A 15206-nucleotide genomic window follows, 5' to 3' on the forward strand; every position below is an offset into this window, starting at 1 on the left:
CAATGGCAAGGCCATGGCCTCGACAGCACCCCAGGACTCTGCACCAGAACCCCGCCCTCCCTGAGGCCTGCGGGGCCGCCACCGCCCGTGGGCACCCTGCCCTGACACGGATGCTCTGAATCTGTGTCATGGCCACGCTGGCCCGTGTGTCTGCTGGGCTCTGGGATCCAGCTAGTGTGGCCGAAGGACGGATCTCTAAGTGTGAGCAGCCGCAGAGACAGGGGCCACCGTATCGGACCACGCCGATGCCACCTGCAGAGGCCCAGACGGAAATCCTGAGAAAGCATGTCGCACGTTACACACGATGGCGAGTGCCCCGAGGCTCTGCGGGGTGACTGGGCAACCACAGGGAGCGGGGAAGCCCCCAGCTCTGACTCGGAGCCAGGTCTGACGGCTCAGCGTCTCCATGGGCCACAGGGCATGTCTGACCTGCCAGCTCCCTGGCAGGTGCCAGGGAGAGGAGGCAGGGCCTGGCACAGACCCAGGCGTGCGTGGGGCCCCAGCTGAGCCTGAACAGCCTGGACGTGGAGTCTTGGGGCAACTCCAGGTTGTCGCTCTCCAGCCTGGCTGAATGTCCCGATGGAGTTGGAAGCCGGGCCCCTCGGAAGAGAGAATGGACAGGGGCATCGAGAGACAGGCCGGGTATCTGCTCCCAGCCCAGCCATGGGCCTGGGCTGAGCCGGCCAAAAGAAAAGGGCCAGAGCAGCGGCTGAAGAACTTGGACCCACAGAGAGGCCAGGGTCCCCTGGAGTGGAGGGAAGCCCAGGCATGGCCTCCCCTTTTCCTGGACCTTCTGTAGCTCTGCTTCTGTTAAGGGTCAAGGGAACACGGCACCATGCTGTACCTCTGGGCATGCGGTCGGCACCTCACAGACGGTGGCCCTTAGCTGGCTCGGGAGGGGGGCCAGGGCACGAGGGTACTCGCTCTGAGCGATGGAAGCGCCCCAAGGGCATGGGCTTACCAGAGGGGTCCCCGGAGGGGCTCCGGGCTGGGCTGGCAGTGTCAGGAGTCATGCTGGCGTGACCCCACTGCACCCAGGCCTGCCCGAGGCTGGGCAGGGTCCCGGAGGACTCTGACCACGCAGACGGTGGACCCCTGACACCGCTGCCCTCCCCGGCTTCCTCCAGGCCCAGGCCAGGCCAGTGGCATGTGAGCTGGGAGGAAGCTTCTGCGGGGCACAGTGCGGAGCGTGGCCTCAGGCCACGGGCTGGGGAGGCCGGCAGTGGTGACTGCAGCCTGCGTCCCCGTGGGGCGAGCAGGGACCGTGTGTTACGTCACCACCCCTCCGCCTAGAAGCACCAGGAGTGAGAGCACTCGGATACATCCGTGCAGGAGAGGGCCGGGACAGAACAGCTCACAAAGCCCCCGTACCCGGGGAGGTAGGTCCCGCACGTCAGATGGCCGAAGTCAGAGCCGTCACAGTCCTCCACGCCCTCGTGCCGGTGACCATCTCCACAGTAGGCCCGGTGACAGCCTGAGGGACAGGGAGTGAGACTGAGGAGGGCAGCAGGGACAGTTGGCCTCAGTCTGGAGAGGGCGTGTGGCCCGAGGCCGGCTCCGAGCACTGTGGCTGGGAAGAGCCATCCACAGGGTTCCAAACGCACCCGGGGTGCCCGCAGGCCTGAACCCCACTGCGGGATGCGCCGTGGGACGGGGGCAGGGGAGCCGGGCTCTGGCCCAACTTTGCCACTTACTAGCCAGGAGATGAGGGACTTGCACACCGTCACCTACGAACTGGGACATGACACCGTCTCCCTGCCCAGGACCCAGGTGGGGTCTTGTTTGGGGTGAGGGCTGAGATCGCCCAGTGAGGGCAAGGGGCGACCCCTGTCTGGGAACAGAGAGCTTCCAGGTGGGCGAGGCCGGCCGGCCCAGCCCCAGCCCCCAGGAGCTGCACGACCTGCAGCAGAGGTCCCGTTCTGGTGGAAGGGGTCTGGGAGGGCATGTCTGACACAGACGTGGAGACCCCACACGGCCTGCGTCCTCGGGGCTGCCATCCTGGGGGCTGCCTGGGGGCAGCACAGCTGGGCGGACGAAGCAGCTTCCCCTGCAGCCACCCTGGCACCCTGGGTCCACACTGCCACCCTCCCTGGAGCTCTGAAGGCCAGCTCGGCCTGGGCCCCGCCCTGAGGAGTTGGCCATGGCGCAGAGCCTGCTACTGGGACAGGCCGTGTGGGTGTGGTCAGACGCCCAGGGCCTGAGCGGTGGGACCACTACGCTGTCGCAAGGTGGCAAGGCAGAGAGCCATAGATGCCCTCACCCCTCCTCCAGCCGCTGTGCCTGTCTGAGCCTGAGCGCCAGCCGGCTGCCGGGGCCTGCATGTGACCCGCAGCGTCCACAGCGATGCCTTCTGCCTCGCGCCTGCCTCAGCCCTTTGATTTAAAAAGGAAATCAGCCAGCTTTCTAGCTCCTGGCTGTTCCCATAACCCCGAGGCAGCTCAGGCGGCCCAGCTCCTGTAAGAAGAGCTTGCAGGGCCAGCAGATGGCATAGTGGTTATGTCGCTGGACTCCCATGTAGTCAGTCACCTGCAGTTCGAGTCCTGGACCTGGCAACTTAAAACTGACACCGGGCATGTGTGTGTGTGTGTGTGTGTGTGTGTGTGTGTCCAAAATCCCCAGGGGAGAATGGAAGAGAAGGGACTGCAACGTGCCCTCCCCCGCCCGGGCGGTTGTTTCCTGCTGTCTGCCTCCCCAGTGAGCACACACCCTATGACAAAAATCTCTCATAAGAAAAACGAAGGGCTTTGCCCAGAGCTCGGACAGGTGAGTCCTGGTCCAAACTCCGGCCTCTTCCCCGCACTCAAGGCTGGGGCTGCTCTTGGGGGTCAGGAAGTCCTCTTAGGGCTGACGTGTGCCAGTGGGGAAGAGTGGGTGGGAGGGAGGTCCCTGGGGAGCCCGGGTGCACCTCTCGGCTCTGGAATGGACCGACTGCCACCACTGGCACCCACAGCCGCCCCGCCCTGCCTGCTGGCACCCGGGCTCTGGCGCCCTGGGCCCACTCACGGATGCAGCCGTCGCCCATGCTGTCATTGCCGTCATCACACTCCTCTCCAGGCTGCAGGACCCCGTCCCCACAGGTGCCGCGCTGGTCCACGGTGTAATCCACAGGGTAGAACGGGGGCGGCTGCCCAAGAACACACAGCGCTCCCTGGGGGTGACTGCCCAGGCAGCTGGGGGGTAGGGAGGTGGCTGGCCCTGGGGACACACTCTGGGGGAGCTCCCAGGTCACATGGGGATGGCCTCCAGGCAGTGCAGGACAGGAGAGAACCCGCTCAGAGGAGCTGCATTTGGGGAGGGAGCACAGAATGTTCTGGAAGCGAAAGGGAGACAGGCTGAGGACGCAGGGCCCCAGACCCTGTGCCTTCCTCGCGGCTGGGCTGTCCCTCTCCGGAGTGGGGGGTAGTGGGCTGCGCCCCAAGGTGCCTGCCTCTGGGTACCTGGATGGGAAGCCAGCCCAGGCTGTCCTTGAAATATAGAGACCTCTGGTCTCTGCGGAAGGCAATGGCGTTTTGGGTGTTCAGCCTTTCAAGCTCTTCCTGGTTGTTGACCACAAAAATCTGCCAGAGAACACACCATGAGGGTTCCAGAAAACATTTGTACAGGGCTGGGGTGGGCAGCGAGCAGGGCTGGAGAAGGAAGCAGAGTCCTGTCCTTGGGCTGACTGCGGGGCATGTCACTTCCACACTCCTCCCGGGGTGGGGAGAGAGGTCTCGATGCCCACGTTCTCCATCTAGCTCTTACTGTTGAGTTCGAAATTGAGAATACCCATTGTGGGGCCAGCAAGTGGCATAGTGGTTAAGGTGCTGGACTCCCACATGAGACCATGGATCGAGTCCTGGACCCAGTAGCTTGAAACTCGCGCTGGGCACGTGTGCATGTGTACCCAAAATCTCGAGAGGAGACTGGAGAAGGGACCTTTGGGGTGATGTCTCTCTGTCTCTCCAGTGAGTGCATGTGCCCTATAGCAAAAACCTCTAAAAAAAATGCCCACTGCAATTTAACATTTTTAAACATTCGACTATTCCCAAGATCTCAATTAAAAGGCGATGTTATACAGTCAAGTAATTCAACATCTGGAGATGATTCTTTTCTTTTAAAGAATTATTTATTCTATCTTATTTATTACTGTTGTTGTTTAAATTTGCTGAAGGGCATATATGCTTACCAGAGAGCGAGCAAGAAAGTGATAACCAGCCCAGACTTCACCCTGAAAAGCCTTACCACCGGAACTCGCAGGGAACGGGGCCCAGGCACGGAGTCGCCATAGGAGGGGTTATTCACACGCAGAGGGGGTCCACACAGGCATCTTCCTGGGGGCCCGGGAAATCCTCTTTCCCCCTTGGGTCCTACTCCTAGTTGTCCTAGGAAGCAACAGACTGCTACGTTACTAAAGGCCAGGAAGAGACAGTCCGCCCCAGGGAGATGTGAGCAACCTTCGAAGTAGAAAGGTTAAAGTCCACAGCATTCCAGGGCAAGCTTGCGGGAGAAGTTTAAAGAGATACTTTTGATTCAATATGTGAAAGAGAGAAGGGAGAAAACATGGCTCACGGGATGTGGCTTCTCCCTCCTTCCTGCCTGGACGACAATGTCTGATGCTACAGCAGCCACACTGCGACCATGAGGTAGCAAACACACGCAGAGAAGCTAACACGAAAAAGGCAAAGGCTCATGGGCTTGGGGCCCCAGTAGGAGCATTCGAGGTTAAACTAACGCTGGCTACTGTCCACCTCTGGATTTCCTGGCTGGAGAAAAACACGCCTTCTTTGTTTAGACATCCACTAACAGAAGGCTTCTTTGGTACTTCCTATTGTTTTGGCTTCCTCGTGTGCAGGGCTTTGCAGAGGCAGTTCTAGGTGCAGGCGCCCTTTATTCACTCTTGAGGGGAGCCTCTGTAAATGTTCACCCTCCTACTCTCCCTGGGACTGAGAAGGGTCCAGACATGTCCTACAAAGACGTCATCAGGAAATGGACTCCCCAGCAATGTGAGAAAACTCGCGATCATTATCAGCTTGACTTTTACAGGCTCTGATGCCCCGGCCACATCCCAGACTAATTCCATTATGACTTCTGAGTGGTTATGTCGCTGGACTCCCACATGGCCGACCAATAGTGTTCGAGTCCTGGACCCGGTAGCTTCAAAATTATGCTGGTCCGGGAACCAGCAGTTAGCGTAATGGCTATGTCGCTGGACTCCCACGTAGTCGACCGCGGTTCGTGTCCCGGACCCGGTGGCTTAAAACTCACGCCGGGCGCGTGTGCGTGCGTGCCCAAGATCCCGAGAGGAGAATGGAGGAGAAGGGATTGCGGCGTGACCATCCCCCCTGGGGGGTGATTTCTCGCTTTCTGTCTCTATGTCTCTCTCTGTCTGTCTGGCGAGCGCACGCGCCCTACAGTGAAAATCTCAAAAAAAAAAAAAAAAAAAGTAAGTAAAATTATGCTGGTCCAAGCTCTCTGCACTGGCGTCAGAGGAGACGCTTCCCTCAGTCACCAGGGCTTCCGTCCAAGCTCTCTGCAGCAGTGAGAGAGCGAGAGAACCCTGGTAATGCCTGAAGCTGAATTTTCCTGGCATCCTGATGCCTGGAGTCTCTGTAAACGATCTCACAGATGTGGCACTTCTTGCCTCTCCTGTCATGGCACTTCCTACCTCTCCTGTGACGTGGCTGCTAATGCAGTCCTGTGAACAGGAGGGGAAGGAGCCTTGTGGAATTTTAAAATTTCTTCATTTTCTTAAGGAAAAGGCTGGAATAAAAACATCTCGATTCCATTGGTGTTACTGAGGATGACAGATTGCGCTCGGCCAGTGAGGTCTGCTTGGGCTGGAGTGGCTGTCTGCTCGCAGGGCTCTGTGAGAGGCCGCGCTCAGGCTGACAGGGACGGGGACAGGGACAGAGTGAGGGTGAGCTACTGCATCAGGGGAGGTGACGCGGAGCAGGCGCCGACGCCCTTCTCAACCCTGCAATAGATTGCGACTTTTCTGTTGTTTTCTGTTTCTGATGCAGTCAGACATGTTTGTAATACTATGAGATAGAAAAACCTGTAATGCCATCTTTATGCAAGATCTGGGCAATCGCTTGAAGCCATGAAACACGCTTTTCTGTAAAAAATAGCAGTTGATGAAACAAATGCCTGTTATTTTCCCTTCGAGTATGAATAACATCAACAAGTACTTTTTCTTCTTTTTGTTCTGCAAATAGCTAAATGAATGGCGCTTCCTTTCTAGGGTAGGAGTTGGATGAGCCAGACTCTGGACAAAGCATAAAGTGCCGGAGTACTATCGGACAGTCCCTAACTTAGTACGGGGCAGGGCCCTGCTGCGGTCTCCCTGCATCCACTCCGGGGGTCTGGCTGGGGCATGGCGTTGTACCTCAGGTGAAGCAGGGCAGCTCTTACCTGCAGAGAGGGGACCTGGGGGGCCCGGGGGGCCTGGACGACCAGGTTGACCAGAAGGCCCAGGCTTGCCTGGCGGGCCCACGACGCCACTCTCTCCCTTCTGACCCTGACAGAGAGAGCAGAGCCCATTGTGACAGCGTGACGTGGCATCCTTCCTCCCCTCGTGTCTCTAAGTCAGGGACCCCTGCGCTTAGGGACGAGAACCCAGGATGAGATGCAGCCTCAGAGGTCTTGACCACCAGACTCCTAAAAAGCTCAGGGCAAGAACCGGTGGCAGCTACAAGTTTGCAGGCCTCAGTTTTTGTGCTGTCCTTGGAACATGGCGCATGACAGCCGGAAGGAACCGACGGGATCCGTTCCCTTTCCTGGGGAGGGGAGAAAGAGCAGGGATTTACGCAAGTCACCCAGCAGCCAGCTGGCGGGGTCGGGCCTAGAACTCGGGTCTCCGGCCTGCTCACACTGCTTTACTAAGCCACAAACACTGTCCGCACGCAATGGCTTCCCGTGGCTTTTGGATAGACACGCCTCCTTACTGCAATGTGTGCAGCCCACAGCAAGGCTTTCTGGTCTCGTCCCAGCCTTCTGGCCTTCTGGGTCTGCCAGGGCACCATGCCTCCTACCCTGCTCCTCCGAGCCCTTCTCTCTGCCCATCCCTCTTCCCTCCTCTCTGCCTAATTACTCCCCACACACCCTCCTGTGCTCAGCCGGAACCCCCATCACAGGCTCCCCTAACCCGGCCCCTCCCTTCACAGCATTCACCCCGGACGGCGGCCTGTGTGTTACCGGCACGGTCACTCCATCAGCGCCTCCCCTGACAATGAGCTCCCTCTGGGGCAGAACCCCCATCACAGGCTCCCCTAACCTGGCCCCTCCCTTCAAGGCATTCACCCCGGACAGCGGCCTGTGCGTTACCGGCACGGTCACTCCATCAGCACCTCCCCTGACAGCTCCCTCTGGGCAGAACGTCCTGTTTTCCTCTCTTGCTTAAATTAAATGAGGGAGGAGAAAAAACTAAAAAACACAAAGGGGAGGTGGCTTTGCTGACCCGTAAGCCCATGAGACCTGGGTAACCCCTGTGCTGGCCTCGGTTTTGTCATCTGTAAAACGGGACCAGAAATACCATATCCCTTTGTTGGGAGGCCAGAAAGAGCCCGGAGATGGAAGAGCGATGAGCCCAGAATGAAGACACATGTGGGACATGCGGGCCTTGCAGAAGCGGGACCGGCTTCCTCTTCCCGTGCAGTTAAGGACATCTTGATTTCTTTATTTGTAAGTTTATGCCACGAGAAAGACCAGGCCTCATGGTGCTGCAACTACTCCCTTCTCCCGAGTCTTCCCTCGACCCAGTGTGATTAGCTGGACCTGGGATCTGAACCCGGGGCTCCCATGTGGCCCCGGCCCGCACAGCAGCACTGACTGCACTGGGCCTTGATCTCTGCCGAGGAGCACATCTGCCTCCACAGCTTGTAGCTGCCCGCCCCGGCCTTGAAGAGCAAAGGTCGGGCTCTCTGCTCCCCCTCCAGGCTGCCCTCGGGAGTGACCCCAGAAACCACAGCTGGGCGCGCTCTGAGCTACTCCCCTGAGCACTTCACTAACTGCCCACGCCCTCGGCTCGCCCTAACCAGGACAGTGACAGGTACCAGACAGCTTCGGGGAGTCTGGGAAGCAGGCATGCTGGGGACTCCTTTCTAATCACCAGTGACATGTGACCTGCCAATTGTCAACAAGGTCCTGGGGCCCTCCCAGGAATGTCCAAGAAGTTCTTGAACTCTTAATACGGGACCCATGAGGTCAGAGTTTGTTTCCAGTTTCAGCTCCATCCAGGGAGCAGTAAGCCTTGGCCTGAGCTGAAGCATTCCACGCAGTAGCCAAGACGGGCAGAGGAAGTCGCAGCACCTCAATATAGCCGGCGAGGGCTGCTTTCCACGGCCATGCCAGCTGGCTCTGCGCACAGGAAGTGCCAGCGCTGGGAGCAGCTGGAAATGCTCCTGGTTCTCACACCGCGCTGCCGGAACATTCTGTGGGCAGCACTGGCTCCAAACGAGCCACGTTTCTGTCGGCGGGACTCACTGAACACCGCTCTCCAGGAAAGGGGTGCTCCAAGTTGGGTGGGCTCTCTGGAAGTAGTTCTATCTCTCTGACTGAGGGCTGTCTATAACAGTCAGCAGCCGCTTCCCAGGGCCTTCTGGAGGTCTAAGGCCATGAAGGTGGTTTGGAGAGGAGGTGTGGGGAAAAGCTGGTCTCAGCTCTCTAAGGTCCAGCCCTGGAGGCGCTTGGATACTGGTCTGTCTTCGCGTTCTGGAAGCTTGGTCCCCAGTCTAACGGCTTTGGGATGTGGGGACACCTTTAAGAGGTAGATCTTAATAGGAAGTCACTATCCAGTTGGCTGGGGCAGGGGAGGCACAAGCAGGTGAAGCGGGGCTCCGTCTCCTCTCTCTTCACACCTGACCGCCCTCCTCGCTGCATCTGTCAGCCAAGTTTAGATGTGGCTCTGGGGCCTGACCGAATGCCTTTGGACTTCCAGCCACTAACATGGTGGGTAAAGAAGCCTCTATTCTTTTCTTAAACAATTATATTTACTATTATTATTTAATTTGAACACAAAGAGAGAGGGAAAGTGAAAAAGCAAGCCACCAGGTCCGGGACTTCAACTGTGGTCAGTCGTTGAGAATCACAGGGGTCGCTTTACAAACAAAACAAACCCAGCTGAAGGCCCGTTTCAGGTCAGTTACACCAGAATGCTTGCGAAACAAGGTCTAGGCACTAGGGAGGCTGGGAGGCAAATGTGGACGACGACCCAGCCCGCCCGCTGTGGGGTCTGTTGGATCAGCCTCCAGATGCTTCTGGAGGCCGTGGGCCGGCTGTGAGGACCAGGGCCCAGCCCACAGGAATAATCTAAGAATGCGGAAGAGCTCCGCACCCCAACATGTTCGCGTCTCGGCACTGCACACCGCATGTCAGGCCTCTCGGGCCTGAGCGATTGCGGCTTGCTCATGTAGTGCCCACGGGATCGGGCAGACACGCGGACACTAACTCTGAGTTGATGATTGAGGGCACAGTGACGATACCCTGGAGTTCACAAACACAATTCGAGGGCCAACCCCTCGGCCTGGTGTCGGAAGACGCCTAACCCGCGGGGCCCACCGCGCAGTTCAAGTCCCGGCCCCAGTGCAGGAGCGCCCGAACCCCGAGATGTGTGGCTGTGGAGAAGGCGTGGTGGCGCGGCCAGTGCCCCCTCTCTCTGTTCTCGGAGGCACACAGCCTCCAGCGCATTTAAAAGACAAACCAAGAAGCCCAGAAAGTATAAAAAGCACTCATATTGGGAGGAAACAGCCGTGAGGACCCGAGAACCACCACCGATGGCTATGTCTCGGTGTTGGGCCTGCGGAGATCCCCCTTTATTTCTGAATCTTCCTAGCTTTCTATGATCATAATCACATTTGTGAAGTGCCATCTGAATTTGGTCTTTTTCAAGTAAAAGGGGCAGAAAAAGTAGAGATGTATTTTCTCTCAGGAACTTCTTTACATTAGAGAAAAGACCGGAATTTTCTGAGGCATGTGACAGTTAGAGCCAGTCAGGACCAAAGGACCTGCCTCCTTTTCCCCTCCATGTCCCACGGCTTCACTTGGGGGCCTGCTCATCGGGAGTTCAGAAAGGGCAAACGCCCTGGAACCCCAGTAACCCAACAGACAAGGTCACTTACAAATCGAGGGCCTGCGAAGAGGAAAACTCCCCATCACTGAGACCCAGAATTCCCTCCAACAGCAGGGAAACATCTGGGTCCTTTCCCAAAACTCCATCTGAATTTGGAACATGGAGGCACAAAGCAGGTTTCCCGGGTCGAGCGAATGTGGTGTCCACGCACAGTCACTCTGGCGAAGGTGTGTTCTATGGACACGCTTTGGCTTCCCTTGCGTCTGGCCTTGGCATGCTCTGGGGCCGCCCTGCCTGTCCTGCCTGGAACCACGTCCAGCCTAGCGGAGCCAGCAGCTGGTCACAGGGGTCTACGGGGTCTCTCTGGCAGGCCCCTCCTGTGTGCCTGTCCATGCAGCCCGGTTGTGGGAGGCCCCGACCTCAGTGGCAGTAAGCGCGAGACCCTACCTGCTTTCCTCGTTTTCCTGGCCTTCCTGTGGGTCCTCGGTGTCCTGCTACCCCAGGCTCCCCTTTTGGACCCATTTCACCCTGAAAGAAGGAAGAGAAGGCAGGAGTCAGGCGTGTGGAGTGGGCACGCTTAGACTTGTCCAGTCCTCGGCCAAAAGGCCTGTGTGCTCAGCCCTTCTAACTCTTTCCAGCTGGACGCTCCGAGGCAAGGGGCTAGCCTTGTGGGGGCAGAGAGCTCTCCAGGGAGAGGGGGTGGGCACAGCAATGCTGGGTGGGCTGCTGGCCATCTGATAGAGGGCTGTGGGTGGTGCACGCCTGGTGGCCACATGGGAGAGCCAATTACTTCCGGGATGGCCCAGTGCTGTGCACCCCAGTCACTCTTGTGCCCACGGGCTGGCTGGGAACGTGCTTCCTCTTCTAACTCCCATCTTTGTTGGGGGGGCGGCAGGTGGTGTGGTGGCTAAGGCACTGGACTCCCATGTAGCCGACTATAGTTCAAGTCCTGGACCTGGAGGCTGGAAACTCATGCTGGGCGTGTGTGTGTGCCCAGGATCCCAAGAGGGGAATAGAGGAGAGGGGACTGTGCTGTGGCCACCCCCCGGGGGCATCTTCTCACTTTCTCTCTGTCTCTCCGGGGAGCTCGAGTGCCTTATAGCAAAAATCTCTCTCTTTTTTAAAAAAATAATTATTCATTTAATTTTATTTATTAATTCATTTATTTTAGTTTGACCAGGGAGAGAGAAAGAGAGAGAGAGACAGTGAGAAAGCAAGCCCCCAGGTCTGAGACACTAACCGTGGTTGGCCATCTGGGAGTGTCCAGTGCCTTAACCACCACGCCACCTGCTGGTCCCCTTAAAAATCTCTCTTAAAAAAAAAAGAAAGAAATCTTTGTTGGGGCCAGTCGGGCGGCTGGGTCCTCCATAGCCAACCACACGGTTCAAGTCCTGGACCCAGCAGCTTGACAAGCATGACGGGGATATCTGCATACAGGCCTAAAATCCCAAGGAGAAAGTGCATCGTGGTCATCCCCTCAGGGGTGCTTTCTCACTTTCTCCCCCCCACACCCCAAGCATACATGTCCTATAGCAAAAAATCAACCAAACAAAAAACCTGTTGTGTGCTGTGCAGGTGCACGCGCTCACCAGAGAGCAGAGTGGAGAGCAGAAGGCACCCCACAGGGAGGGGTCACACTGCAATCCTCTCTCCTCCATGTTGCCCTTCTTTGGGAGTTTGGGGCACATGCACGTGCATCTGGTATGTTTCGTGAGTTGCAGTTCACCATGTGAGGTCCGGCGGCCTTAACCACTCCACGGATCCCCATTTTGTTGTTAGCACTGATTAAAATACAAAATTTCTGAGTGACCGGACAGTTTAGCCAGCTACCGTCTTTAGGAAGTCCTGCTTACTCAGTGAGTGTTGCCTAAGATCATACACAGCCATGCGTTGCTTAACCGTGGTGACACGCTGAGAAACGTGTCGTTGGGCGAGTTCCCTGTTGTGCAAACATCAGCGTCTCCTTACATGGTCTGCGCGGTGTGGCCTGTCACACTCCCACGCTGCGTGGGGTGGACGGGCCTGTCGGAGCTGCGGGAGCACCGTCATAGATGGGCCCACGACGGGGACTCCGCGTGGGGTGGACGGGTCTGTCGGAGCTGCGGGAGCACCGTCATGGATGGGCCCACGACGGGGACTCTGCGTGGGGTGGACGGGCCTGTCGGAGCTGCGGGAGCATCGTCATAGATGGGCCCACGACGGGACGCCGTGGGGCGCCTGTGTGTCCCCACCCTTCAGTGAGCATCGGTGTGAGTGCCAGCTCACTTCAACGTGATTTAGATGGAAACTCTTCTAGAAGGTCCAAACACACATTCATATATTCACTCTGATTGCAGAGCATGGATCCCAGTGTGAACAACATTCTTCACCGAAAAGCCCGACGCTAACTTCCCGAAGTAAATACGCCAACTGTAGAACTGCATAGTTTGAGGCCAGTCCTTGGCAAAACCCCTTTCTCCGTCATCTCAGATTCTTGCCTTGTTCTGCATGTTCCTCTCTGATGCCAGACCCACTTCCCATTTCCCCGGGCCGTGAGCCCATGGGGCATGTCATTCCTGTCTTCATAACCCCCTGCAGCCCGCAGCACAGGACCGGCAAGGCAAGTCTCCCCAAGAGGGCCTGCCCGTCAGCAGCCAGTGTCTGGGAGGAGCCCCGCCACTCGGAGACAGTGAGGAACACCGGGCACCTTTTCACACGGAGGTCAGCGGCATGGCACGATGGAAAACCCCAGGGAGCGCTTGTAGCCAGTAAGGGTCGAGCATCAGGCTCTGCAGTGACGTCAGCTCGCCAGTGTGGGACCGTGTCCCTGCCACGCCCTCTCCAAAAGCTGTCCTTAAACCGGTGGCCTCTTTCCGACCCTCGAGTCCTCCAGCACTCTAGGCCGTGGGCAGGTGGGAGTGTACTGGCCGGAGCCTGTGTGGGCACAGTGTCTGGTCTGACCTCCCTCGCTGCCCAGAGGGGCCGGGGAATGTCTCACGGCGGGAGAAAACAGCCACATGAATGACATCCATTCTTCTAAGAGAATGCCACAGCAGGACCGCCCTTCATCAACTGGAGGCAGCCGGAATTCCTTGATCGAATTTCTCTCCTAAAACCTAATTACAGTTCTCATATCAGCTCTGCCATGAAACAGTCTTCCATGAAAAGGGAAGAAAACTCTTTAGATAGAAAGTCTAGTAAATGGCAGAGGCCAGAGAAGCTGTCATACTTAATTTTACAGTAATTTATTATTCTTTGATGCATTATTCTATGATGTCTTCTTTGCACTCAATGAACCTAGTCCGAATTTTTTTTAAGGCTTTTGCCATAGGACATGTGCACTCACGGGAGAGAGACAGAGACAATGAGAGGGAAAGTGAGAAATCACCCCCCCAGGGGGGATGGCCATGCCGCAATCTCTTCTCCTCCATTCTCCTCTCAGGATCCTGGGCACGCACGCACAGGCGCCCGGCGTGAGTTTAAGCCACCGGGTCCTGCACTCGAACCCTGGTTGACTACATGGGAGTTCAGCGACATAGCCACTACACCAACTGCTGGTCCCAACCTAAAAATTTAATGAAACTATTTTGTTCTCTTTTCATGTTTCCCTTAATTTGTGTCTATAACTAATGTATTTTTTAACCCGACATCTCACGTAGGGTAAGAGGGACAGCGTCTCTAAGAGCTCGAGGTGGTGACAAGTCATAATAAACGAATGGCCGATGGCAGAAAAGGCTTGAGCACGCTGTCGCCTGGGTAACAGCAGACACAAATTGTTCGTGCGCTGCTGCACAATGAAACCCGAAGGCAAACTTCTGAAAGTTACCAAGTCTAAGCGCGCATCTCCGTGCCATCTCTGGACGTTAGGGCCTGAACCCTAGATTAAAGTAACGCTTCGCAACACCAGCGCCTGACGGTGTGAGCAGCAGGCCGGCTTGACCGCTGTCCCGAGAGGTCGTCCGAGCACGCCTCTCTGCTTCTGACCCCTCCCTTCTCCCTCCTCATTCTTCCCCAGACCCTAATCCTATGTAAAAGCTTCCAAAAAGCTGCCTCCAACTACCACTTTCACAATCTCTGTCGTGTCTGTACACCACTCCTATCATTCACTGAGTATTTTTCAAGCTACCTGAAATTGATTGCTTTTTTTTTTCTGTTAGTTTGTCCTAAACAGGATTTCCAACTATTTAAATTAAAAAATTAAAATAAGTCTGCTGCCATCCAGTTAAAATACTGTATGCCTGCAAGGCTGTGAGCCACGCTCGAAGGAGGCCTGGCTGAGAGCAGCGGTGGTCACGGGAAGCCAAAGATGACTGTGTCTGGCCGCGCTGTGGGCTCACGAGCCGCGACCATTACTATGGGCCCAGACCGAGTCTCCTGTCATCGGGTTTTCTCTCCTCTCCTCTTCCCTCCTCTTTGCCCTTTTCTTTCCTTCCTTTTTTCTTCTTCTTTTTAATTGTTAGAGGGCACGTGAGCTTGCCAAAGAGAGAGGGAGACAGAGGTGGAGAGGGAGACAGAGACAGAGACGGAGAGGGAGACAGATGGAGAGTAAGACAGAGATGGAAAGAGAGACAGAAACAGAGAGGGAGGCAGATGGAGAGGGAGGACACACCCCTAATGGGATCCGGTCACGCCACAACTTCTCCTCCATCTCGTCACCCTGCGGGGACTCTGACACGCAAGTGCATGTGCCTGGCATGCCTGTTCAAGTTGCCGGGGCAACGTAAACCATTGTTGATCATGTGGATCTGGCTCCTTCAACCACCAGCTCAAGGAGCCAGCCTGAGTTTTCTGCTTTTGAAAATTAAAACCCTCAAAGAGCTAAGAGAGGCCAAGATGGGCCTCTCTCCACCCAGGGTGGACATCTTTCTCTGGCTGAACTGGAGGGAGACAGCAGACCACCCCACCCGCTCTCCCGGATATAAGGCCACTGGCTCCTATCCCCAACCAGAATGGCCCACGGGGAGCTCACGCTCCCTGCCTGACGGGACGGAGGAGTTCTTTCCAGCGACCTTGGGGGACCGGGTGTTTTCCTCAGGCCCATTTTCACCGTTTCTAGGTACTTACTTTCTGCCCCAACATGCCAGGGAATCCCGGGAAGCCCTGTGAAGAGAGCCAGAGATGTTGCGGCGTCTCTGAAGCAGCATCGGAGAGGGCCGTGGGTGTGCGGGGCCGCCACTCCCAG

At 56.9% G+C, this 15206-nt stretch overlaps 1 protein-coding gene across 1 annotated transcript in view; it reads right to left on the bottom strand.

The window, feature by feature from the left end:
- COLQ (collagen like tail subunit of asymmetric acetylcholinesterase) overlaps positions 1–15206 on the bottom strand; it is a 56278-nt gene that overhangs the window by 5498 nt on the left and 35574 nt on the right. The window contains exons 10-16 of the mRNA XM_006170684.3: positions 15089–15124; positions 10493–10573; positions 6391–6496; positions 4222–4361; positions 3438–3557; positions 3004–3124; positions 1372–1474 (exon numbers count right to left, since the gene is read on the bottom strand). Coding sequence (XP_006170746.1) covers positions 1372–1474; positions 3004–3124; positions 3438–3557; positions 4222–4361; positions 6391–6496; positions 10493–10573; positions 15089–15124 — 707 coding nt within the window. The remainder of the gene's footprint in view (positions 1–1371; positions 1475–3003; positions 3125–3437; positions 3558–4221; positions 4362–6390; positions 6497–10492; positions 10574–15088; positions 15125–15206) is intronic.

The sequence above is a fragment of the Tupaia chinensis genome, unplaced genomic scaffold, assembly GCF_000334495.1.
Source record: "Tupaia chinensis unplaced genomic scaffold, TupChi_1.0 Scaffold148822_2, whole genome shotgun sequence".
Classification (NCBI taxonomy): Eukaryota; Metazoa; Chordata; class Mammalia; order Scandentia; family Tupaiidae; genus Tupaia; species Tupaia belangeri.